A 26,609-nucleotide genomic window follows, 5' to 3' on the forward strand; every position below is an offset into this window, starting at 1 on the left:
TTCAAGGAATTCTATGACCAGAACGGTAATTCCAGCAGAGCTATTTTTGTGTACACTCTTTACAAAAAATGATTCATGATAATTTGTCAATTTTCATGCAGTATCAAATTTTGTCTCACCCTATCGGAAAATTTCACTGAACTAAATACCGTCAGAATTATAAAGGACGACAAAAGGTGGGATTATTATAGAAATGGTAAAAAAACTTTATCAGTAATGAATTATTAATCAGTATCTATAAAAATAACCCAGGAAATCCCTATTAGTCAAATATTCAACCACATGATAACAACATCGACACAACTCACTCAAACTTACACCAACGCCAGTTCTTCTCGATTACTAATCCCACCAATATCTTACAGATTTTCATGCACAAATCTGCAATGCAGATGCATGCCAGAGATCTTGCCGGTCGCTCAGAAGTCAAACCCCATCAATGCCAGCAGTGTCTCAAATCCTTCAGCAGCAATCACCAGTTGGTTCAACATATCAGGGTCCACACCGGTGAGAAGCCATACAAATGTTCCTATTGTGATCGGCGGTTCAAACAATTGAGCCACGTGCAGCAACATACACGGCTCCATACGGGTGAGTATAAATGTAACTAAGATCATAACTTTCAACCTGAAGGATACTTCCTATCTTCTATCTTTGGAGCTGAGTTAGGATAAGTTGTACACCACTGGATCTGAATAATAAGGATTACATAAGGTCGACAACCTATGAAGGAAAATAATTTGTTCTAGTCATTATTATCGCCAACTAAGTGCCTCCACTCCAGGACTATCTCAAGAGTTATTCTTGAAAACTGTGTTAGCAAAATGAAGATGGGATTGTTACGTTACATGTTTTCAAGCAGGAACGTGCATAAATTACAAACGTTCTTGGATTCACTTAAGGACGGATCTATTTTGGGTGTTGATTCTTCAAAGGGTTTCAGATAACATTGCCTCCATAAAATTGAGAGCAGTGTGTACCCTTGGGTAGTACCAACGTTGATGGTAATTTCAGCCAATGGAGAACCATCGATCATCATTTGTAGAGGTCGATTGCTGATGAACAGAAACCATCAAACTAACAATGAAATCGAAATTAATTAGTGAACCCTTCGACTACACACGTTCAAATGTTTTGGAAATATCAAAATCAAATGCTTCAGATTCGCATGCATAAATTATATGTGTGATCCACGTGGATCTCACATTTTACACACCTATACTAATTTGTTTTTGATCTAGTTCCAATCCAATTTATATTTGATCTAAAATGAACCTGGTAGAGTTCATTAGCAAGTACCCTGTTTTCTTGATACTCAAAAATGAGGCAAAACTCGTTAGAGCCTTGACGTGACTGCAGAAGCCTGGCCAAAAAAAGCTTCAGAGAGGGTACTGAGTGTTATCCTGGGTAGTTTTGGGAAATACCATAGCGAACCTTACTAAGTTGGTAACCTGAAGGATGCTTGGTCATTTTTGAAGCAAAATGAGAAATGAAGATAATTTGTCTTGGTAGAATAACAAAGACCTTCACTAGTGTGTGCGTCTCAGAAGTGATAATCACTTCTGTGCGTAAGAAGTGATTTGTTTTAATCATAGTCGTTTTACATTTGTTTTGTCAATGGATGATACTTGACATACATCAATGAAAAATGAATGAAAAGCTCATTAGATGATGAAGCTCCGAAGCTTCATCATCGATCATAGAAAGAATTTCGACCTCTCTCTTCTTCTTCTTCAAGTTTCGCCACGATATAACCAATTGCAACCAGAGCCCAAAAATAAAGAGAAAGACAGGACGAATAACGTTCAGCGGTCCGTGTCGAAACTGAGCTCTGCAGCGGATTTTCGTGGATTGAGTTTTCTGACGAACTCACAGATTCTATCTTCATAAGGAAAGGTTTCGTCGCCTTCCCTTCATTTTAGTAGAGTTTGTTGATGAAAATTTCTGTAACATTGACTAATGAAATCCAAATTTGATATACCTGAATTTATTACTAGCGAGCACGAACATGATGATGTTTTGAATATTTATTTCAGATTTATCAGTCATTAATGAATCACAACAAATATTCTCAGTATAGAAACCAAAGTGGCTATCCATAATTTCAAAATAATATTGTCATTATAAAAACGAGAGCGTATCAATTTACACGAATTCCCATAGACATCAGCTGCAAAACCAATTTGCTAACTTTCGATCACGTGTGAAAAATTAATATTCGATGAACTTTTTCACGACGTCGATTAAGCTATTTAAACGGCGAAAAATCACCGAACGCTCATGTATATCGCGGCTTTCAATCTGTAGGGAAGTCGGGACTGATAGAGGCAAAAAATGCGGCAAAAACACCCCGTTATAAATTGATTTCGAATAAACAGCCCTCTAATCGTTTTAATAAAAGAGAAAATTAAATATTTTCTTTTTCAATCAAGCCGGACGTCGCAGACGGTCAAGTGGTTTTTGTAGTCAGTCTCAGTGACGTGTCTGTCAGTATTTGGTTGGCCAGATAACCTGATGGACTGACAGATTTTTTTCATAATATGACCATCGAACTGGTAATGAAATCAATGAGTTTTTTGCATAGGAAAACTTGGAAGAGGTTCAGTGGAGATTTTCGTAATAAAATCAGTGTGGCCAACAGTGTTATAACCAAACAGTTTGCTGAAGATGCGTTTCGCTATACTGCGGCTTCCTCAGTCGAACCAAGTTACTATGTAGTGTCTTCAGTAAACTTATAAGTGCAAAAATTGTTATATCATCGTGGATGGTGTTATTAGTAACGGTTCAGTGTATTAATAAAATCGTTGTGTTTTAGATTCAATTTATGTGACAAAATAATATATTCTAGTCGGTTGAAAATCGCCCGCTGTTTATCCAAGCGCACACTGGCATATAAAAAGTTCCTAAATATCAGCTTAGAGACTACATACTTTTGTGCTCTTGTTCGAAGAAACAGAAAAAAAAGTAGTAAATTTTGGATCCATCCAATGATCAGCACAAGGCTCATAGATCGACAGCTTGATGGCAGTTAGAGAGAAAAAATATGTGCTATTAGGCCGTGGTCGAAGGGAACGTTTCATCTGACACTGCGGCAGATATCTCCAGATGAGTGTGCGTTGACTGCAAGCACGAAGATAGTATCGCGTATCTATTCTAATATGAGGTGGTGGGAGTGAGGCGTCTGTCGAACTAACTTTGGCAGAATTTGTTCCTAAGAGAATCTCATTGAAAGCAATGGCAACCCATGATCCCTTCTAGGAACCTTCATCAATATAATACTTCCATGTATGAATTTATATATATTAACTTAGTTTCAATCATATTTGCTGACATTTTGTCCAACATACTACACACACATTTCAATTTTCGAAAATCAATTTCCGAAACTAATCGCAGTCCGACTACCGAAAAAAATCTGTTCCGAAATTGGTAATTATAATAACACGACACGGACATTAGATTTAATTTATGCAAATACTGAATCATAAATAATATATTGAAATTGTTAGGTTGGTAATAAATTATGTTTATTATTAAGGGTTATGTTGCTGTCAAACCGGTCTGAAATGAAATTCGAATTGGAATGCATTTTCCTGCAACAGTCCGCGAATTTCACCCTTACAAACGAAATCCAAATGGATCGGGGAAGTTTCGATTGGAAATCGGCTCACATGGAACGAAATAACGCACTGCACAGTGTTGCCAATGCTGATTCAGTAACTTACAGATCTTGGTGTTGAAAGCACCAACGATTAATCTTTCAAGAAAATAGAAAGAAAGAAAGAAAGAAAATATTTGGGGTGTACCTAACATAATAACATTACATTTACTTCAATCCGTTTTAAAACCAAAGATGAAAATTATATAATACTTGTATAAGACGTAAAAATAACATTATTAAATTGTGTTTCTTTTCTTTCTTTATATACATTTCTTGTTCTTATGTAGATACTACTCTTTGTCTCATTCCTTTCTGAATAATAATGTAACCTTATATGAAGCTTATCAACTATTATATTATGAATTCAATCAGGGATTGATAACACATGGCCAACAATAAAATTTCACTGGCAGTTATAGTGTATATGAAGTCAATTCGAATGGCATAAAAACTAAATAGATACCGAACGTCGGCAGTTTCTTTGTATGGCATGGGCGGCGTGGTATATTTTTTTTGTGAAATTAATTTTATTTTTCATAAACCTAGACGGATTTTTTTTATTAAAGAGTAATGCTATTAGTATTTTATTTAGCTGTTCGGATTGACTTCGTATATACAATACCCGGATTCCATCTATTCTGTGGCAAAATGGTGTATAGCTGGTTACCCTGTTTCAATGATGAATGTCTGAAATGTCTAGTAGGACGGTAGCTGGTCGGGTTGACATGGGTACTTTGCTCCACTCAGTCAATCGACCTCTGTGTAAATCGGTGGTGCAAGCCGCAGGCCGGACAATCGATTTTTTACTTGTCCAACCCGTGTTAGGAAACACATGATAAAAGGCAAGACCGTTAGTCTTTAACTTGCACAAGTTTCGATTTCTGAGAGTTGTCGTTCATAGGTTAACGGAAAAACAGATTTTAAATTCTAACGTCATTGTTTTAATCAAATTTTCATTTGAACTTGAAGTTTTAATGAATATATATTCTGTAATGAATATATGTGAACATACGTTTGTAATAATTGACATTTCATTTGAAAGTTCGGGTATCCAACTATATAAAATGTCTTCTTTTTTTCACGTCAAATACCATCTATTACTTGCACATTGGCAACCATGCACTGGACGCATATATTGCACAATATCGAACACCACCATCGGACACTAGGGTCTAATTTTCCTATATATGCCTACAAATTCAAATCAGAAATCATTGCTTGTTACCTTCCTGGATAGCAGAATGTGTACTGTACAGAATGCGGGGAAAACTACATGTGTTATTATAATGGGCCTTGAGACATACGTTAAGTTGTGATGTTGGTTATTCAAGTGAAGAAGTTAATTACGGTAATATATTTGAAAAGGCAGAAAATACCTTAATTTTTAGATTTTTGTCTTGAACTATGCCTTTGTTGTTTCGAAGCCATTTCAGATATATTTTGAGATGCAAAAATGCAGGTTACTGATGTATCAAAAACTGGTTAATTTTCTATTGATTTTTTGAATATTTTGTTAATATGATGTGGAGTTTGTTACTATAAATAATAAAAAAATCATCATTCTATTCATGATAATAATTATACAATTTGCAGGATAAATTTTATTTGAGAGGCATTTCGCTTCATCAGTTGGACTAGTACATCAAACTATTCCAAAATGTATTTTATATAACAGTAGGTAATTACAAAACTTAATTAGATAAGTGATTATTTCTGGCAAAACAGGTAAATTTCGAAAAAACAATTACAATACAATATTACTTCTAAGAAAACAGGTCATTCATAAATATATTAACTATTGGCATTTCATTCCAATTAGATCAATGGTTACAATATTACTTCTGGGAAAATAGGTGATTTATAAATATCCTTATTATTGACATTTTATACAAACAAGTTCAACAATGATGATTGAATAACTTCTTGTTGGTAGTTTAGACTAAAATTTGATTTCCAAAGCTTCCATCCAGCATGTTTAATTTTTGAATTGAAGGGGTTATATTTTTAAATGTGATCCCAAAAAGTTTAATTTTTGTCTTTCATTTTCTGTATATAATGTTCTAATCCATGTTGAAAACGTGGTGTTCTCTGAAAGATGACAAGCAAAGGTGAAATCGGTTTTCATCACTTCAAAATTTCTCTTATGGTCGGAGATAAAGTTTCTTGAAGTCCTTCGTACAATAAACTTTTGGCACAATCCACCCAAGGAGTTACCAGTCCCATATGCTATGCTCTTTCGTTAGTAATCTTTTTATTTCACCTGATGATTCTCCTACATGTGTGAGTCTTGTTTTTGGTGTGAAAATATACTTGGCTAATGGCCTGTTTAAAAAATTTTTTGACACCGCAAAGCCATAAAATCTCATAGTTCTCATTTTTTACACATCAAAACATCAGCTTGTGTTTTCATTTCAGAAGTCACATATCATTTTCGACGTATGACTATTAATTTTTCCAAAATATTTTCGTGTTCAAGAATCCTACCTATACTTATATCAAAGTGCTACAGAGAATAACACAGCAAACAAAATCTACCTAAAATTTCAATTTACGTTGCATTTTTTTTAAAGATCCAATGTCTAATGTCTGCTGTTGGAAGGCGCCCATAAATGCATACATATTATTTCAATTTCACACTTGGAATCAACTTGCCTATTCAAGAGATATTGCTAATAATAAATTTTTTATGCATTTCATTTAGTTCAATAACACCTGGTATAAAACAGCAGACTAGTCATACCAGTCATCGATTTTAAATGCAGTTGAGAATGTTTTTTTGACCTTGTCCTATTTATGCGTAAGTTTCAGATATGCAGCGACTTTTTGAATCACGTTGGTCGGCAGAGGAAGTTCATCCGGATATACAAAGTGTAACGTGTGAAAATTAGTTGCATATGTGAAAATGTATTCAGTTCAATCTTAGAAAAACCAAAGGAAATTTCATAGCTCCCTGTTCTGTCTGCAATTTCTTATTGCAAAAAAACATATATTTACCGATATGTGGAGTTATTTATTTATTTAGCGTATGGATAATGAATTTTTATTTTACCAACTTGGTGTAATATAAAATAAAACAATCTTTACAAAGGCAATACTGAAGTTTTGACTTATTAAAAAATTATGTCACAACAATCTCCCACAATAAAAAAACTTTCAACTTTCATCTGTTGTGATGTGATAAACGGAAAAAGATTTTGTTTTAACTTATTCTGAAAATTTTTATTTCCATCGTGCTGGTAGAAATGATTTATGATTCCGTAATTAAAAATAAATTTTTGAGAACACACAGCAAAAAGCGTATTTCATAGGCATTCACGAGTACATCTGTAGATGTGTTATTTTTCATTGTTGCCCATAAATCCTTTCCCTATACTTACAAAACTAAGCAGCTATCTTCTTTATATTTTCTGGAAGGTTTCCTTCTGTGAGGTCCAATGGCTCTCAGCTTTACATAACTCAATTGATCATTCATTTATTTCAGGTATATGAAATTCTCACGTTTATATATGATTCAAGCGATAGTTTTTATGGATCTAAAGTTAATTTTATGACCCGGAAGAATTGTATCGAGTCAACAAGGGCTTAAAATACTTAACTGTATTGGTAACTGAAAAAAAAAATCGATGTGGCTGTTGTGGGCATAAATAAGGAATATTGTCTTGGATTTGGTCAGACATTAATAAAAATTTATTCATCTTCCTGTAAAAAAACGTTAATAATTACATTTGACAACGATACGGTCTGTGGTACCAAAATTATTCATCGTTTATACAAACGATATAAAAAGTTTGTCATTCCCAAATTCAAAGCGAATTGAAATTAGTTTTCCTACTTTCTTAAGCCCCTGTATATATGGGCCTATTGAAAGATCGATATCTAAGTCAAAGGGTTGACAAACTGGGGTATGTGTTCTTTAAAATTTTAATTCAAATTCTTCGTGGATTCACTAAGGGTTGGATGCTGTTCGTGAAAAAATGAGGGGAGCAAATCTTAGCGTCCAGTGTCCGTAGCAGTTGAAGGAATGCAGCTGAATGTTGATTAAAATCAATTTGAAATTGATTTGACCGATAACCCAATTACTGTCTTTTGTTTATTTCTGTGGACAATCTTGGTTTGTCAACAAGTGATGGAACTTACATTAAAAGTGGCACAAAAATTTTCGCAGAAAATACTTTTATTATTCATGAATATGTCATAGGTTTCAGTTAGTTTTATTTACAATTATGTACCTAATAAATGTTTCCAATTCTTGGTAACTGGCTTGTATAATTTAGATAATGAATGAAGTGATTTCAGGAAATTCCATATATTCATTTTGAAGTTAAGTGGTTCACTGTTGTAAACTTGTCATCATTAAAAAAACTTTTTGAAATTGTTTTTGGCGCGTTAAGGAAACATGATGAGAGTATATTTTTACGATGCGCGCGCACACCGTCACGAAAAACCGCCACCGTGAAGTTAGCTTCTTCTTCTTTAATGTATGTGGCCATTGCTTCTCAGTTGTGCGCATTTGGCCTGACTCCTCCAGTGAACAAAATCTTCGTCCGGGGGTGCAGCTAGCTGTCTTGCTCGAGGCAACGCTGTCACCCTAAGTTTTCTCATTTACTTTTTCTTTTATGAAAACACTTCATTTTTTAACTAGGGAGCCGCCAGTCCTCTCAATATGACTTTTACAACTAACACATCTATTATCGCACTGACGACCCTGTCGAATCCGTCGAGATCCAGCCTGTTTCCAGGCGTAAGGGGTCACCTGTCCTCTCAAAATGTCTTTCACTTCAATATTTATTCGAACTTGACTTTATTTTTTTTAAAATACCTCACTTTTGGACTCCTCTCCGACCACGACATTCACGTGCCATCTTTGAGGATGGTCGTTATCGGCACAACCGTCATCTGCCGCAATCGTAGGAGTTAGCAAGTCAACATTTTAGTTCTTAAAAAAAAGTTACCAACAGAGTAAAAGTAAAGACATCTACGTATGTTTGCGTGAGAACGTATTCACGATATTTATTCAAGTGTTTTTGAACCTACAACACGTGTTTTGTATAAGTCATACATATATATATATATATATATATATATATATATATATATATATATATATATATATATATATATATATATATATTATTGCTGCTGGTGCTGGTGGATCCGTGCACTTTCTTTTAGTAAGGAAGTGTTGCCCATCCTTACATTTGGCTGCACCATACCGATGATGGGCCAAAACCCCGAAACACGTGTCTATGGTTTGCCACTTTCTTGAGTGCTATGTCCGATTATCTCAACTTCTATACCTATATCAAGACACTCAATAACCTTCATATGTATGTATGTACATATGTAACCTTCATATATACATATATATATATATATATATATATATATATATATATATATATATATATATATATATATATATACGATATTTATTAACAATTCATTGATTTAAAAATAAATAAAATAAATTACTGTGATTATGAGTGATAAAAGTGGTTTTTATGTATTACTTTGAGTACGTTTGTAGAATTTGAGGTTAGTTGATGATATGTATTATTTATTCACATTACAAACTGAAATAAATGTTTACATTATTATTCAATATGTAAGTTAAAAAATAAATTAATATATACAAATAATAATTGACAAAGTCCGGAAAAAGTAAATTATTCCAAATATCAAATTAAATGTCTCTTTTTTTATGTGAATAAAATTAAACAATAATCAAATAAATCACAGCGACAAATAATTTAAAAAAAAACGAAGTATAACTTCTCACGTGCATACATAAATACACACACATAATCTTTTTTTCATTTTTTTCTTGAATGGTGTATTACTTTATTCGAAGGGTTGCCACGTTTCTGACATGTCGAGTTCCACTGATTTTCTGCATATATTTCGATTATATTCATTTCAGCTTTTTAGCATAACCATCAGTACCTATCACTTTTTATCTCCTATCTACGAATGATAAGCAAATTTTGATACCAATTCAAACTCAGTACTTGGGTTTGACAAACCAACTTTATATTTCTTAATCAGCTGACTCAAATATTTATAACTCAATATAGGTAGTTAGTTATTCTTCGTCAGTTTCTTCGAATCACAAAACCGTTTCAAAATGCAACGTCGATTCAGTTCATCAAAATATACATCGAGATACCTCGCAAATCATCCCATTTTCATTTTTCCGTCGTGACTGCGTAGGCGTTAGAAGGACGCATTTTTTCCGCTACTTGATTAATATTCCTGAGAGTCTGCGGCTATTATAGGAAACGATGATAAATTAAAAAGTCGTAAAAATTTAAATATGGTGCGGTTATGTCCAATATGAAGTTGTTAAGCCGCATAATGACAGGTCAAGTGGCGGAAGAATTTTAAGCGTGAAAGAAGTGCAAAAATTCGTCATAAAACCTATTTTATTATACAAGAAGGGATTCAGTTGGAACGAATGCCACTTATTTTTTATCGTCAAGTTCATTCAACCCTTTCAAGCGGAGATTTTTTAGGGCCAAGGACATCAATTTGTATAAAAGGGTTCTACGAGTTCCAGGCACATCATTCATTGAAGGAAAATACGTTAGTAGAATTTCCTATTTTCAAGTGAAAAACAATCCATATATTTTGAATGATGCAACTAATTTTCCTCTATTTTCAGTATTTCAATATTAAATTTCACAAAAAGGATTTGAAGCTTTATATTTTCTATTAATTATCTGCGAGCGCTTTCGACTGTCATCTTCTAGGCACTCCTCAAACTGAACTTGTCATCCTGTCGTCTGCCTCTTTATACGTCCATACGTCTCAACTCAGGTATTTCAGGTACTTTAGGTAAATTTGCCTGTATTTGTACTGCATCAGGTATTATTCTGTGTGTTAAATCTTCTCTTGGAATGTGTATGGTTTTGTTTAATATATTGAATGTGAGGTCTTGTTGTGTTTTGATTTGTACTTGTTCCTCGACAAGTGGTTTATTTATGGATGTTCAAGTTTTTTCTTGGTTTGGCTGCAACAAATTCTATATCGGCCAAACCAAGAAAAAACTGATCAAAAGGTACAATGAGCACAAAAAGATATACATAAATCCAATAGTATATAAATCAAACCTCGCAACACACGCCATACAAAACAAACATAATTTCCCCCCACCAGAGAACATAAAACTCATAAAACAAGTCAACAAGGGAAACCGCATGGACATTTGGGAAAACTTGAACATCCATAAATTTAACAGTCATAAATCATTTATCGAGGAACAAGTACAAATCAAAACACAACAAGACCTCACATTCAATACATTAAACAAAACCATACACATTCCAAGAGAAGATTTAACACACAGAATAGTACCTGATACAGTACAAATACAGACAAATTTACCTAAAGTACCTGAAATACCTGAGTTGAGATGTTCGGACCGTATAAAGAGGCAGACGACAGGATGACAAGTTCAGTTTGAGAAGTGCCTAAAAGATGACAGTACGACCAGCAGTCGAAAGCGCTCGCAGATAATTAATAGAAGATATCCTTTTCGTGAAATTTAATATTAAAATATATATATATATATATATATATATATATATATATATATATATATATCTCACGAAGATTCTCACGGATAAAGTATGATGAGCTGTTTTCTCGGGTTTCGCTCCGTGTTCTGTGTATTTTATCCCCATAAGGATTATTTTCACAACGTTTCGGCAAAGTCTCATTTGCCATCTTCTGGTGATGTCTGGTTTTTTCAATCAGACTATTGTCTGATGCCTCAACTGCAACGTTGATCTAAGTGTTAAGCACATTATCATGGAATGTCCCAGCTACCAAAACGAAAGACGTATATCCGGCTTAGGAAATGAATACTCCAGTATCCTAGATATCAAGAATATAGACTCACTGTTGTGTTTTTTTAAATGTATCAAAATTTTTAACATGATATAAAATGTAAAACATCTTATTGTTCCACCGCTAATAACCTAGCTGGTTGATGCGGTATAATTGTAATTAAAAAAAAATTACTTCTTTTCTGGATAACATCGAAGCATGCACTGAATTCAAAAAGTTGGAGTTCATAATCAAGCTATTAATATAAATGAAGTTTATGTTTTTGAGAAAAATATCTTCAAACTAGTTGGTATTATCAGAAAGAAGACTATTTTTACTGAAGAGTCCACTAATCACCATATTTTGAAAAAAAAGCGAGATCTCGTCAGTTTTATTTCAGGTAAAAAAATTTCAACTACCTAAAGATGTTAGTATGGATCATTGGATCATTTTTTGTATAAAGATGGAGTCTTTCTCGCACTTTTTCTCGTCTTTCTCGGTTTCCTCAAAAATATTTGGACCATTATCATCATCATTTGCATCATTCCATTAACAACTATAGTGTATTTGATAATTTCTAGTTGCCTGAAATTAGTTCTCCAAATTCGTTATCAGCTCTTGAATCATGAGATATCAGACTTGGTAATTATTTTCATCATTCCAAAATAATATCAATCTCCTCCAAGATGTTGATGAATTAAAAATGTATCTACTCTAGCCTTCATTCGAAGAAGAGCATATTTTTTTTCAATAACTCTTCCTGCAATTCACCCAAAAAACGTCAATAACGTCATCCCAGTCGCTGCAATTGAATATTTTTTACGGCAAGGTACGCAGTTGCCAACGCATGCATTTATATGTGGATATTTTTTCATCGGATTCGTCCACCCCTTTTCCAATAAAATCTATATTTGAAATTGGAGGGTCTCGCAATTGCGAAACAACGATAGAAGTGCATGTGCAATGTGCATTGCGCATACGTTCGGGAAATTTTCGATGGGATGCATTAGGCCGTTGGAGCGGTCTTCCGAGCGCTACATGGAAAATGCTGGTGTAGCTGAAAATCGCCGGCTGAATTTCCACGATGTAATCGTCGATAGTGTTGAAATATTGATTTTCACTAGTTCTTGTGAGAATCACCCTACGAACATTTATTTTGGATTATTGAGTAAAAACGGATTTATTCCATTTCTATCCATCTTCACAGTTCTTTTAGAGCTTACTTACAATTCAATTTGACGAAAAAAATTTCATTGTCAGTAACTACTATTCTGATCATTACTTTTTTGCGTGTCAACGGCATCGACCACTTCAGTCGTTACCCTCGTGTTCTGGATAGGCAGTGTTAATAATGTCCCGAGCCACCTAGGGAGCATCATGGCTATTCGCAGTCCATCAGCCATGTAACGTTACAAAATCATCCTAACTTCAATTAGATACATTTTCTAGGGAAAAGTATCTGGTCTAGGTAGGGATCGAACTCACTACCAATGCGCCAATTCATCGCTACTCGTCATATCTATTATAACTATTATGAGGAAAAATATTTCTTTTGTTTGTTGGCAATAGAAAAACTATTTAAAAATTTGTCTCGCGTATAGAAAGTTACATTATTAGCGAGTCATATGAATTGTATTTAATGTTATATATTTCAACTTCAAACGAAAAACAAATTAAGCAAATGAAAATTGAATTATAGTGATATATATATATATATATATATATATATATATATATATATATATATATATATATATATATATATATATATATATATATATATATATATAGAAAAATATACGCAAGCCTTCAGCATGAGATCCCATTGAACATTTCAAAGGTTCCAGTTTTCATCATCATTCTGAAATAATTTTCCAGTGTCAAAAAATCAAACCAAGTGAAGTTTTGATTACATTCATACAGTACAAGAATTTCAAAAAATATTTAATGATACATAATTAATAAATTTCCCTATTTTCACAATGAAAAAATGAGTTAACCTTACAGTGAAATTAGTTAATTGTTTTCTTGTATATTATTTATGACTAAATATATACATATGCATATATATAGAAGATTCTTTCGTAATTTTCGGGTATGCAGTCAACAAGGAAATGGTAAAATAAGTGAACTCTTTTTTCTGTTCTAGCTTTCGAGTCTTTATTGGCTCTTCATCAGGAACTCTACAAAGAATTGATAATTGATTTTAATATTTATTTGACAAATTGTGAAACGTGTGACACCTACGAAAGTGAGGTTAGTAATCCCTTTCACTTTCACATAATATTTCCCAAACGACAAACACTCTTGGTCGATTTTTTTAAAGAGAATTCATTGTTGAACTGAATAACTTCAGTAGATAGTTTCTTCAAAGGTTCTATTCGTGCTAGTAAACTATAACATATCGTGAAATATACTTGAGTATTCACCTGAATATAATAATGTTACATTATTATTTCCCTTTCATAAAGATTTGTGAATTTTGGATCACAATTAATTCAACTGGGTGTCCAGAAAAGATTTATGTCACTTGGTGCAAAAAATATCAGAAAATATGAGTATCAGATACCTATATAACAGAAATTCTCAAAAATCACTTAACTTTTTGCAAAACTCTTTCAGCAGCCCTCGTATACATCGTAAAGTTCCCTTTCGATTTCTTTCAACGAAATGTCCTCAAAAATATAATTTTTACTTTTTTTTTCAGACTGAACTTTTTCATCACTTCCACCCTTCATTATTTTTCAGCGGTGCAACATTGCACTTTGATGTGAAATCCTCCCCTATCTAGTTAGGTATATAAGCTAACGTGGAGTGGAAACTATGCAAAATGCACATGCACATGTGTGGAATTCTACACAAAACTATATTCCTCTGTTATATACTTCAGCCAAACCCCGCCCACTCCGATATATCACATGTACGGGGTGCGCACCCTCTCACCCCCCCTGTGTACGTACCCCCTTTCCATAGATAAACACCCACAGCAATCTGGGATATACTACACACACACATACAGTGGCAATCATTGCCAAAGCGCCATTTTGAAATTGGAAAATTATTGTAAAAAATTCCTTTCCCCATTTGATTGATTCTGTTTGTGTCGTTTGGACATTTTATCATTTTAATATAACTGGAATTTCAGGAATTATTTTCGGAATTTCAATTGAATTTGTAATTGTGCAGTCTGGTTGTTTTTATATGAGCATGTTCTGGTATTTTTCGTTCGGTTTCATGTGATGCGTTTTGTGATTTCAAATGGTCAATATGTATCGATTTTCTTCGTGATGTATCCGAATGTGATTGAATTGTCTGTAACACGGCGGAATAACAGAAAATACCTTTACAGTTTACATAAACCTGAGAAATTAACACCACTGAAATGAGTATAATTTATGTAATTTCACCAGTAGTGTTGCGTTTGCTCCTGAAAAAAAAGAAGCCGGTTAAACTGTGGAAGTAGTGGAGGCCTATTAAGAGTGTTTAAGTCAGTTGAATAATAAGCTGTTATTTTGATTGTGATTTTCATTACTCTACCAATCAACACACGAAAATTAATCTGCTTATTGTACTTCAAAATCGCTATGATCAACTCTACGAAAATTTGGTGACTTTTGTGGACTAAGGTGAGAGTCTCACTTTCAGCGTAAGATCTAGAAGAATTCAGTAAAATCTTCATTCCAAGATCTAACCATTCAAAATGATACTTTGAGTTCGTGAGGACAAAACCGTTTGTTTTGTGTATCAATTGAAATATCTGAACCATGTGAGAGGGAGAATCTCCTAATATTCACAAAATCTCTGATTTCTATATTTAGCGACTTATACTTTAGGTCCAATACGATTTGTAAGATACTTAATCGACCATGTGAAAAGTAACATGAATACATTGAACAATTTATTGATTACAAGTTATTAGAACATCTCTTTGTTAAATTTGTTACCATGAATAAAAAAATATGAGGTTTGGGTGTTTTCTGTTTCTTTGAGTATAAGAAAAAATTTCTGGTATATGCGAGGTTTGGTTTGTATTTCTTTCATATGATGATGTTTTTTTATACAAACTTGAAAAAAATTGTATTCTGAGTATTACATATTTTGAACCATTCATACATCATACAATAATTTCCAAGTTCAATAATTTATAAAATTAATATACGATTCAAATTCAACGTGAACTATAAGTTATGGTGTAAAAATTTCGTAAATCTAACCATTCATCACATTTATTTATCAAAACATACACCTATTATTTCTGAACTGGGATTTTGTTTTTACGAGTGAAAGTAATTGATTCAGAATTTGCAGTTGGTTTAGTAAATGTGAGTTCATGTATTGTGACGTTCGTATATAGATTTAGATGTTATGGTTTGAATATCGAGATTTAGATTATTGTTAGTGTGGGTTTTGTTTGAAGGCTCTTCCTCATCCAATCCTCATCTTTCACTTTCGGTGTGGAGTATTGAATGTAATCGGTGGCTGGGATGTGAGATAACTTAGGTTTCGATTTTTTTTGCTTCCGTTTGTAGTTTGTGAGTACTTTTATGTATTATCGTATTTTGATGTGATGTGTGTAAAGTATTAGAGATCGATGATATGTTTAGAATTATTCAAAACTGAAAAGAGGGCTCATTATACATCCGGATCAGCCGAATTACGTTTCGTCTTGCGTCTTCCCAATCGTGAGGTCATTGAATGCGCCCAATGTAAATAATGTTTTTTTGTTGTACATATGCACATGGTCAACGGAACCTAACCCTTAATTCAAATTCTCTGCACCGAACATCTGCTCCCGAGGGGTCATCACAGAAAAAAAGTAGTTCGAACTTTCGAATTAAATGGTCCGCTGATCGATGTGGTAGCGTATCAAATTCAGTAATGAAATTTTATTGTAGTATCACTTGCGTTTATTAACTAGACATATGCAAAACACCCTTTGTCTAGGACGGAAGGAGCATCACACCTTCGAACAGATGATTACCTTCTTGATTGTAGGTTGTGGGTTTTACGTTGTGGTACGCTAAGTGTTGATAATTGGAATTTATAGAGTGGATGATATTCGGCACTCCAGGCGCGGTATAAGGCGCGTAAAAATTATTTGAATTGAAAGCTGTAAAATATTCGAAAATATTGATAGTTTGTAAGAGAGTTCACAGATTTTGTGTGTAGAGAAAAATATTTTATTTGTCTTCGTTTGAATGTATTTTTGGAAGTAACTTGTTTTTCATCGTTTAGATTCCTACTTATCTATTATTATACGTATAAAATGATGATTTGCTGAAGTTTGAGTGAATCTTCATTGAAAGAAGAGTTTTAAGTTGACCGGTTGAAAAATTTAAATTCCATGTTATAACGTTATAATTTTTTATACTGTTTTTTTTTGGTTTATTACCTTCCACAATTTGAAAAAATAAAAGCTGAATCAATAGACAATCTGGTGAAGTGTAGTAAAGGGCAAATTGAAAAGTTCTACCCAAAAATTTACTGCATAATATAAACTACTAGAAAATCTAATCAGTCAGTTACTTATCGTATTCATGAATTTTGCCTACAAATTAAAAAAAAAATCAATTGAAAACAATTAAATATTGATACTTATCTTTCTTAAGTTTGAGGTGAGATTTTCATAGTGAATACAGGTTTTGAAATCGGAAAAGGATTGTTTTTCGAATCGTTAACCACTTAAGAAAGCTATGTATTCAATATTTAACTTTGTGAACTTTTCAGTATGCCCTTTATTATACTTCAGCAGATTCTCTATTGATTTAGCCATCATTTGTCGGATTGAGTCCTTCACAAAAAAAAATGTCGTTTAAAAAACGTTGTATAACTTTCCCATGAATGATATTATGTGTTATTCCGGGTTAGGAATCACACGTTAAAAGGTGATACCTCGTTAGTCCTTAGCTCGCACAAGTTTCGGCTTCTGAGGGTTGTCGTTCGCAGGGGTGCGACAGCTGGTTAACGGAAAAACATATTTTTCTTAAACAGCATGAATAATCATTCACACTTTTTCCAGAAAAAAGAAATATTAATTTATTTTCCCATCTTCCTTTAGGAATTACTCTAAAATAAAACATTGAGCGGCCTATTCTAAATAATTAATTCCCCATTATTCTTTCTGTCCGTTTCATCTAGAAAATAGTGTCTATCGGCTCAATGAAAACTTATTTCCCGTTCCTACTTTGTCGGTCGGATCATACATATTAAAAAGATCAAAGTTTCATTGACGGAATCCGCATTGAAAATCGGAAAGAATTTCGCGTCCAATTTAATTGAAATAATAAGAAAGAAAAGTTTCTCGTTCAGGGCATTCTTTCAAACTGTGACATATTTTTAATAAAGGGACGTCTTGCATCTATTGAAGAGTTTCGGTAATTTTTAATTCCAAAGTTTACAATTATTTGTTTTCGATCAGGGAAACAGGGATGTACTTCAAAATTGACTGGAGAAGAACTGAAAACCGTGTAAACTGACCAGGTTGATCGTAAAACGATTCTGAGAACAAGAATATCTTTTTATCTGCCTGTTTAAAATCTGTTTTTCATTTAACCAGCTGTCACACCCCTACGAACGACAACCCTCAGAAGTCGAAAGTGCGAGCTGAGGATTAACGAGGTCTTACCTTTTAACGTGTGATTCCTAACACGGGTTGGACGATGGCAAGTGAAAATCGATCGTTCAGACTAGGGCTTGAACCACCGACCAACACGGCAGTCAATTCGAGTGAGTGATCAAAGCACCCACGTCGAACCGCCTGGCTACCGACCGACCAATATGATGTTATTCATGATACTACGGGTTTAGAAAATGGAGGGTTTAAAACGGGGAGTCAACGAACATACCAATGATGATGTTTGCCGCAGTAGCAGACGAAACGTTTGGTACGTCAAGTTCCATTCGACCACGACCTACCAGCCCGGATTTTCTTCTTTTCAATCATGACTCCGGCCGTGTAGGCCTATGTTCTTAAAAAGTTGCTCAATATTTTTCAATTAGGTTCCCTAGTGGTGTTCACCTGTTTTTTTTTTGAAAAATTGAAAAATCCGCCTCAAAAAATTTATCTTCGTTTGAGAATTAGATCAGTCAACAAACTCAAATATCGAAATAAACCAATGAAAATGACACTGCTGCGTAGACACGAAAACATTAAATAAACTTTTGGTAAAAATAAAAGCAGTCTCTGTAAGTGACACCTAGTGCAAGAAGGACTATATCATGAATCCCTAACATGGAACAATTTCAAAATATCTGGCATCGATCACATTCTGAATGAACACTCTAAAATGTCATCACAGGTTTTATGAGGCCAATCGTGGCAGCTGGAACACTGTATCCAGTCTTCATCATACTCTTCTAAGCACATAATGCGAATAGTTTTACCTGTTTGAGATGAATCAATTAATTGATGGTTGCATTTCCCCCATATTTCCCGTGAAACGTCATTCCTTTGGCTTGTTTTAAACCCTCTTTTTTGACTTTTGCGCCTTCACGTTTTTCGTTTTCCTCTTCTAGTGCAGTTTCAAAGTTGTTTTTATTTTCTTTTTTTTTCTCCTTAGAGTTTCTTTCATTCTCTTTTTCTTCGACAGCAATTTTGTTAATGTCAAAATTTCACTTGTTTCACATTTTCTTTTTCGAGCATCTCATCGTTTTTTGGCAGCATCTGGCAATGGCGACAATTTAGGGACAATTTGAATAACCTCTGGATCAATGTTAGTCGGCGGCTCGTAACTGCTGATTTTTGTTTTGTTGACAGAATCCTGAGGAGGACTAGTGGATTTCACAGCGTCTGGATAAAAGCTAATCGATGGTTCGAGACAGCTAAGTTGTCTGTCGTCAGTAGAATCCTGAAAAAGGTCCTTGGACTTTTCTGAAACCAAATCGCAAGTTGTTGTATTTTCAGCTAACATCAAATCATCGACAGATACAAGACCCTTTCCTCTATTAACTGTTGTTTTGGAGAAAGTTTCTGGTTCTTTTAAGAGAATATTACTTATATCGGCTGCCAAATAATCAAGGTCTATCAAATGGGTAAATAGTAAAGTTATTACACTAAACCTTGGAAATCACACTTCTCAAACTTGTTTGATCCCATTTCTTTTCTCTTCCTTTTCTTTTTCTTCTCTACTTCTTATTCTTCTGACGTCTGAAAAACATATTATGTCCGGTATTAAGTAACAGATAGTCGTAAAAATTATACATTTCATATCGAAACCATTTAGGGAATCCGCAAAAATATTTATAGATTTATAGAGCCGTAATGAAACACCACGTTTATTCAAACTCTTGGATACATCATTTTTCAATCATATACTAAGAGGTTCAGTTCAAGAATAATGTTTTCATGAAATTCACAACACAAATTTATTGATTTATTAGGCCTCAGAAACAATTTAGAATTTTCTTTCACTTTCACTATTTTTTATTTATTTGTTAACCGCATTATCAGTTGGTTATTTATTGTAGTTATATTATACTCTATTGAATATTTTTCATTGATTTTTATTGATAAATCGTGATGCATCGTAACACTTATTTTTGTAAAATATTGACAGATTATGCAATTATATATAAAACTGGGAATTCTCCAAAGGAAGAAGGGAAATACAAAAAACAACATATCATCAATAAAATTTCATTGACATTTTTCATAAATATTTTCCTCATTTCTTTGAAAGTTTTATATATTTTTCAAAGTACAAAGCCATAAATATGTACTTTTCAGATTATTGAATTTTTCAAGCATCTTTACCATAATTCAAGAATATTTAATTGATGTAATATAATTTTTTCCCCTCCGTGTTTCATTGAATACTTCATTAAAAAGTAACTTGGCCATGTGTTAATATATAGAAGCAACCAAAAAGGAACAAAAGGCTTGAAATGCAATGTTATTTCCTTCGATTATCGTGTACGTCCTCCTATAATAGCTTAATTATATGCTGGGCCAAGCTTTAAATAAGTTTTATAAGAAAACAATTGAAACTCATCGCCCACATATGGTCATTATCGTCTTGTATAACGTACACTTCACTTTCTCTTTTTCCTTTTTTGTTCCTGTTTTTCTACTGACAGTTGAGAAAGCATCTGTTAAATGAGAACGTTTTAACCCTTACGTTACCTTAACGTATGCGAGAGATTTTTTATTACTGTGGTGCTCTGCTTATGCACTGGCTTGGCAAAGGGATTAGGAAAGGGATATTCACCATTAGACTGAGTTAAAGTAATAATATAGATAATATATTGTATTTTGACAAAGCTGTGCGTTTTAAATGCATTTCCTGAATGTTCATATTCTATTCAAACAAAAATGTTTCCTATTTTCTGTTCGAAAATGAGTATTTGGACTCATTATTTAAACGGAAACTCGTAAAATCCGAACACAACCCCACTTGACAATTGACATAAGTTAATTTAATAAACTTAATATGACAGAGTTGAACATATTTCAACAACTCATAACGTAACCAGCTACAACTGACTCCTATTCTCCTTGATTTGTCCGTTTTATGGTGTTTTGAGGAACTAGAAAAAAGTGGAATGTTCAAAATGTTCTGAAACAAATGTAAATCCAATTATAATCAAAGCTGATAGTGTTCAGATTAGTAACACAACATCTTCTGTTATTTTTATTCAATGTTCTAAGCAATCGAAGTTGGCCTTTTAATTAATTGTATGGTTGCAACACTGATTTTGTTTCGCTCTTTGACATATGTCATAATAGTAGTAGTAGTACCACTCATGCTGCCATCCATCTATGTTTTGCTGTCTTGTTTATTTGATTGAAAATACATGAATATTGTGCAATTGGTGTTGATGTCTATTGACATCTCAGCAGGAACGTTACCCCTGTTATTCTCTCTGTTAAACTTTCTACTTATTCATTGGGTTCGGTATGCTCTATAGCTTAGAGCTGAAACCTTTTTTATTTTGAGTTCAGTGGAGCCAAACAGTAGTATCGTGGTTCTTCAACAAACTCAGGGTAGACCTGAATTCCAGATCATTTCTCGCTTGATAATCAACATAGATTGTGTACATCTTGTGAACTTATGCTAGTCACTTCAATGAGATAAGGACATTATTTCTCATTCCTTTGATTTTCTGCATTAACATCGAAGATTATTCTATCAGCGTTATGCAGCACTTGAATACAATTTCTCATTCAAGGATTATCAACATATCATGTCGTGATTCGAATTTATGTTCACAATCCTGGATCTGTTTCTGCTTTCTGATTCAGTATATTGTAGCTATATAACGGAAAACAGGACAACTCGATTTTCAAGTTTGAAGTTTTTCTTTGACGATAACAGGTCATATCTTCTATAATATTCCTCTACAACTTGTCAACAGTTGACCCAATAGAAGTCATTTCTTATTCAAAGTGTTCTCTTTCTAGGGTGCCGTGGAGCTGCTAAAGCACATCCTTGAAGTATTAGAATACTATGGTTACTTCATTTGGAATTTCTAAGAATTTGTGATGCAATATATTATAAGGAATCTCACTGAGCTCAAAATGCTTCAGCGACTGCACCAAGTCACCAAGTTTGGATATTTTCTCCCATTTGACCACACATTTTTTTCAATTTATTTGTGGTATACAAGTCATTTCGTTATAAAGTTCTAAAATTACACAACTCAACTCATGAAATTGTTAAATAAAATTGTTTTAAAAAATAACTCTTTCAGGTAATATTTTTCTGAATTCTGTAAAAAATTCCATTTTAATTTTCTCAAATGTAAATTTCAACATCCGAAGAGTGTTATTTTTTGTAAATTTAAAGAAAAAATATGAAATTACAATTCTCTGAAATTAAAAAATATACCTTTCGCAGAGGACTCAATTAAATATATTTTAGTACGACTACGGTGGCAATAATTTTAAACCTGAATGTTACACCAAGCTATTTTGAAAGAGTATTGAGCATGGTAACGAGGTGATGTATTTTTTATCATTGTTTATGAAGCTGTCTTATGTAGAAAAAATGTCTTTTTAACCCCCAAAGAAATTCAAAGAAGTCACATCCCTGTATTGGTCGTCGGCGTCTTGAAATTTATTTCATTATTTACAGAACGCGTTGTTATAGTTGATTTACATATACATGAATCGAACTGCAAAGAAATTTATATATTTCCTTTTCGAAAGGGTTGATCCAAATAGTTTAGTGGTGGTGTTCAACTTTTTATGTGTCCGGGTTGAGTTGTTTTTGAGCTTCATCATAATAATGCGTTTATTACTTTTAAGAATTATGAGTTGTGGTAAGTCTGTTCTTTTGCTCTTTTATTTCGGCTGTTCTGCATTTTGCATACAGACGGAATTGGCTGATATTACTCGCGGAACATTTGACTTATTCGAATTAAGGAGATTTATCTTTGACAATTTTTAGTTTGCCTCACTCAGTGGCGTCACAATTATTTTTAAATGGTCTTCACAAGTTGATTTCGGCGTTTCACATGAATATCATTAATGATTCTCTGGAATAGTCTTCAAAATGGAGATGGAATGCAATCATCAGTTTTTTTTTATTTGGTCACTGTTTCAGAAAAACGAAAGGTGGTATATTTCAAAGGATGAAATAAATATTTTGAGAATCAAAATTATTTCATCTGCCATAAAATGAAGTCTGAGAAGTCTTCATTAACATCGATAGTGTCTATCACATCCTCCCATCTTTGCTTTTAAAGGAATAGAAGGCCTACAGACTGACCAAATGAAGAGGAAAATGTGCTATTTTCACCAAGGCAGTATATCGTTTTGAGAAAGATTAACAAAACTGCATCAGTAGCACTTCGATTGAATTTTCCACCGTAATCTACAGGTTTGTGCCTCATTATTACCGACACCACACAAAGAGATGTAACTGTGATTGCGGACACTGATACTTATTCGAATGCTTTGGACAAATATAAATGTTTGAAGTGATTGCTCCAGGAGACTTTTTTGATGAATGAAGTCGAATTTTATAAAAAAAAACTATAGTAATCTCATGATTTATTGCTGATTGAGTTAGATTACTCAGTAAGATTTTAACAAGATGTTATCTCAAGTAACCTCACGATATTAACGCGGAAAATATCCGGAGTATCTACTCTATTTATTTACATGTTTATATTCAATAATATATCATGTTAGATATTCTTATACCAAATCTTCAATCTACAGTATTGATAAAACATAAAGCAAATATAAACCATAACGTTGAATTTTTTTTCAATTATGAGAATATATTACAAAAAAACAACTGAATTAAAAAGAACATCTATTTTAAAAGTAAAGCAAATCGTAGACATTGACTGTACTGATGAAATGTCAAAAATAGATGCCATTACAGATATTGGATATAATAATACCCAACTGAAAAACAGTAGTAGCATTCCACAATAACAAAAATATTAATAAATCATTTTGATAATATCAGAACAAGGAGAGACATCATCAAGAACGAAATATAATCTGGATTTAAACATCGTATGTTTAATTCAATTCAACATCATTCTTTATTCTTTATTTTCAGAATAGATCGACTAAACATAAAAACTATGTTGAACTAGTAAAAAGACAAACAATTTTTCAATCGAGCATATCTAAATAAAATCTCAATGTCACACTTGAACGAAATAAAATTAGAAATTTCAGGTAAGTAACAACCCAAAGTTTGAATAAAGAAAACCATTTTTTAAATCATTGAAAAATAATAAATACTGTCAATAACAAGATTTCCATTAGATAGAAGTGTTTTGGAGACAGTCATTCCGTTTCTTTATTATTGCTAGAAAAACGGAAATGTAGCATTCCAGTACAAACTTAGAATTAAAAATGATTCACGATGTGATTCGGAACATATGAATGGCAGAGGATCTGCAACTCGTACGGGGAAGCATACTGCACCACCTGGATGCCGAAGAGACGTAACTTACCTCTGGTCTTCGAAACTGCCGGAAAAAAACGAAGGTATCGTTATAAATATGCTTTCTGTTTCGATATCATTCCAGTAGTCAAGTTAACTTGTACCAACTCAATGCGAAGACTCGAAAAATAATGCAACTCCATAGAAGTTTGACTCCCAAATTGTTCGTTCCACTGTTATACTTCTCCGGACAACAGGAATGCAGTTGACTTTTGAGTGTGGAATGTCTACGTAACAAAATGATACTGCCCACATCAAATCAGCATAGACCACTTTACTCCTACAGCTATGATAATCCTAGACCTCAAGTCTAGAAAAAAAGTGAAGACCTCAAGTTATCAAAGCTTCTAGCCATTTTTTTTCCAAAAAGAGGAAGAAAGTAAATAACTAAATTAAAACTCTCAACAAACTGGAAGAAAATATTTTCATGTAAGTAACATTTTATATAAATTGTTTTTGGGAAAAAAAGCTAAAAAGTGTTTTTCCCAAAACTTATTTCTCCCAAAAAATATACCTTCTTACAATTCATACTAGATTCCTATGGCTGGAATTAAGTCAAACAAGGGTATGAATGTCTTTACGTACTGTCTTCGTAACATGATGAGATTTGTCTCATCCGAGACATAGATTAGATCAGATTGTCGGTGAGCTAGCCCATGGCCTGATTCACTGCTACCTTTTCAGATCTATTGTGATGCTCCTTGGTTGTTAGAGGTCATTATCTAGCTTGATCTCGTTGCTAAGACTCCATAGCCTTGACACTGACCCCTTCATAAAGCTGGCAGCCTCTGGTTTTTCTTCTTCGCATCTTGCGTGTCTCAGCCTTGCTGTCGCTTCGCATTCACAGAGCACATGCAGTGCGGTTTCTTCCTCTACTCGACAGACTCTGCATTGGGTTTCTTCTGTCAGACCCATGTTGCTCATATGTTTCCTGAGCCGACTATGTCCCATTAGTAGACCCACCACTACCCTTACATCCTTACGGTTGTGGTCTAGCAGGTCTTCCGTGAATCTCCGAGACATAAAGTTGTAATGTTATGAATAAAATGAGTACTTCATCTTGTAGTTGATGTAGTCCTTCTCGATCACCAGAGCAAAACGATATTTGTCGTGGAGTTTTCAGCTCCTGGCGAGACGAATATCGTCAGAAAAGAGAAGGAAAAACGGATAAAATATAGAGATTTTCTCTTCGAACTCCGCAGACTCTATCCAGATCACTCTGTCAAGATGGTTGTTCTGATTATTGGATTCCTTGGTGGAATGATGTCCTCTCTACTCTCTAAACTCAAAATCATACCGGCTTGCCGCACTAAGGCAGAATTCTTAGCCGCACAGATGCAGAAGGGTGTCATTCTTGGCTCACTGCGTTTGCTCAAGGCACATGATTTACGGACCCAATGATCACTTACCCCACGGTGTAGGGAGTGGTCATTGGTTGATAATGTTGGCACGCCCTCCCGAATGTATCGGGGCTTCGGGGGATAGGGCCTGACCACCGCACACTACGGTGAAAAAAATAATAATAATAATAATAAAGGTCTTTTATTAATTTTCAGTTATATTCATACATGTGAACTGAAAAAAAGTAAATGGGCGAGATTCAGTATGGCAATCGGCACCGGAAGGTACAAACTGACATCTGTTCTTCCACCTAACCCAAAACAGACTACTAAATGGCAAGTCAGAACAAACACAAAAAAAACAGTGATTAGTTTCAAATGCACCTACGTTACAAGGAATATAAACATTGCCATCGCTAAATTATTAAATAAATCACAGTTCAAATTGAAGATAAAGATTAGTCAAAGAAACATACATAATTTTTTTTAAACATTGTAAGTGGTATATTAATAATTCTCAGATCGAACTAATTAATAATTCTCAGATCGCACTGAAGATGATGAGTGGGTAAAATGAACAGAATTTAAAAAATAAAAAATAGAACTTACTATCTATCGAGAAATCTGATGATACGAGTCCGGAAAGTCGATAACAAGAGTTCTTTCAACTCTGGTGGTATTTTATTCATACATTTGGTGATGTGATAGGAAAATGAACGTCTGTAAAATTGTGTGAAACATCTAATGTTAATATTATGTACATCTGAGCGAAATGTTATCTTATTGTACAAATAGGGGGGGGGGGTTCGGTATTTTAAAACTTTGTAAAAGAAGCAGGCAGAGTGAAGGAACCTTCGATCACTCATATTAAGC

At 33.6% G+C, this 26,609-nt stretch overlaps 1 protein-coding gene across 1 annotated transcript in view; it reads left to right on the top strand.

Annotated features, from left to right (window-relative positions):
* The window catches only part of LOC111502719 (uncharacterized), a 157,860-nt gene that overhangs the window by 87,953 nt on the left and 43,298 nt on the right, over nucleotides 1–26,609 (top strand). The window contains 1 exon segment of the mRNA XM_074184376.1: nucleotides 366–591. Coding sequence (XP_074040477.1) covers nucleotides 366–591 — 226 coding nt within the window.

This window comes from Leptinotarsa decemlineata, unplaced genomic scaffold, assembly GCF_025532065.1.
Source record: "Leptinotarsa decemlineata unplaced genomic scaffold, Ldec_3_MD MMD2_tig00026354_RagTag_RagTag, whole genome shotgun sequence".
Lineage (NCBI taxonomy): Eukaryota > Metazoa > Arthropoda > Insecta > Coleoptera > Chrysomelidae > Leptinotarsa > Leptinotarsa decemlineata.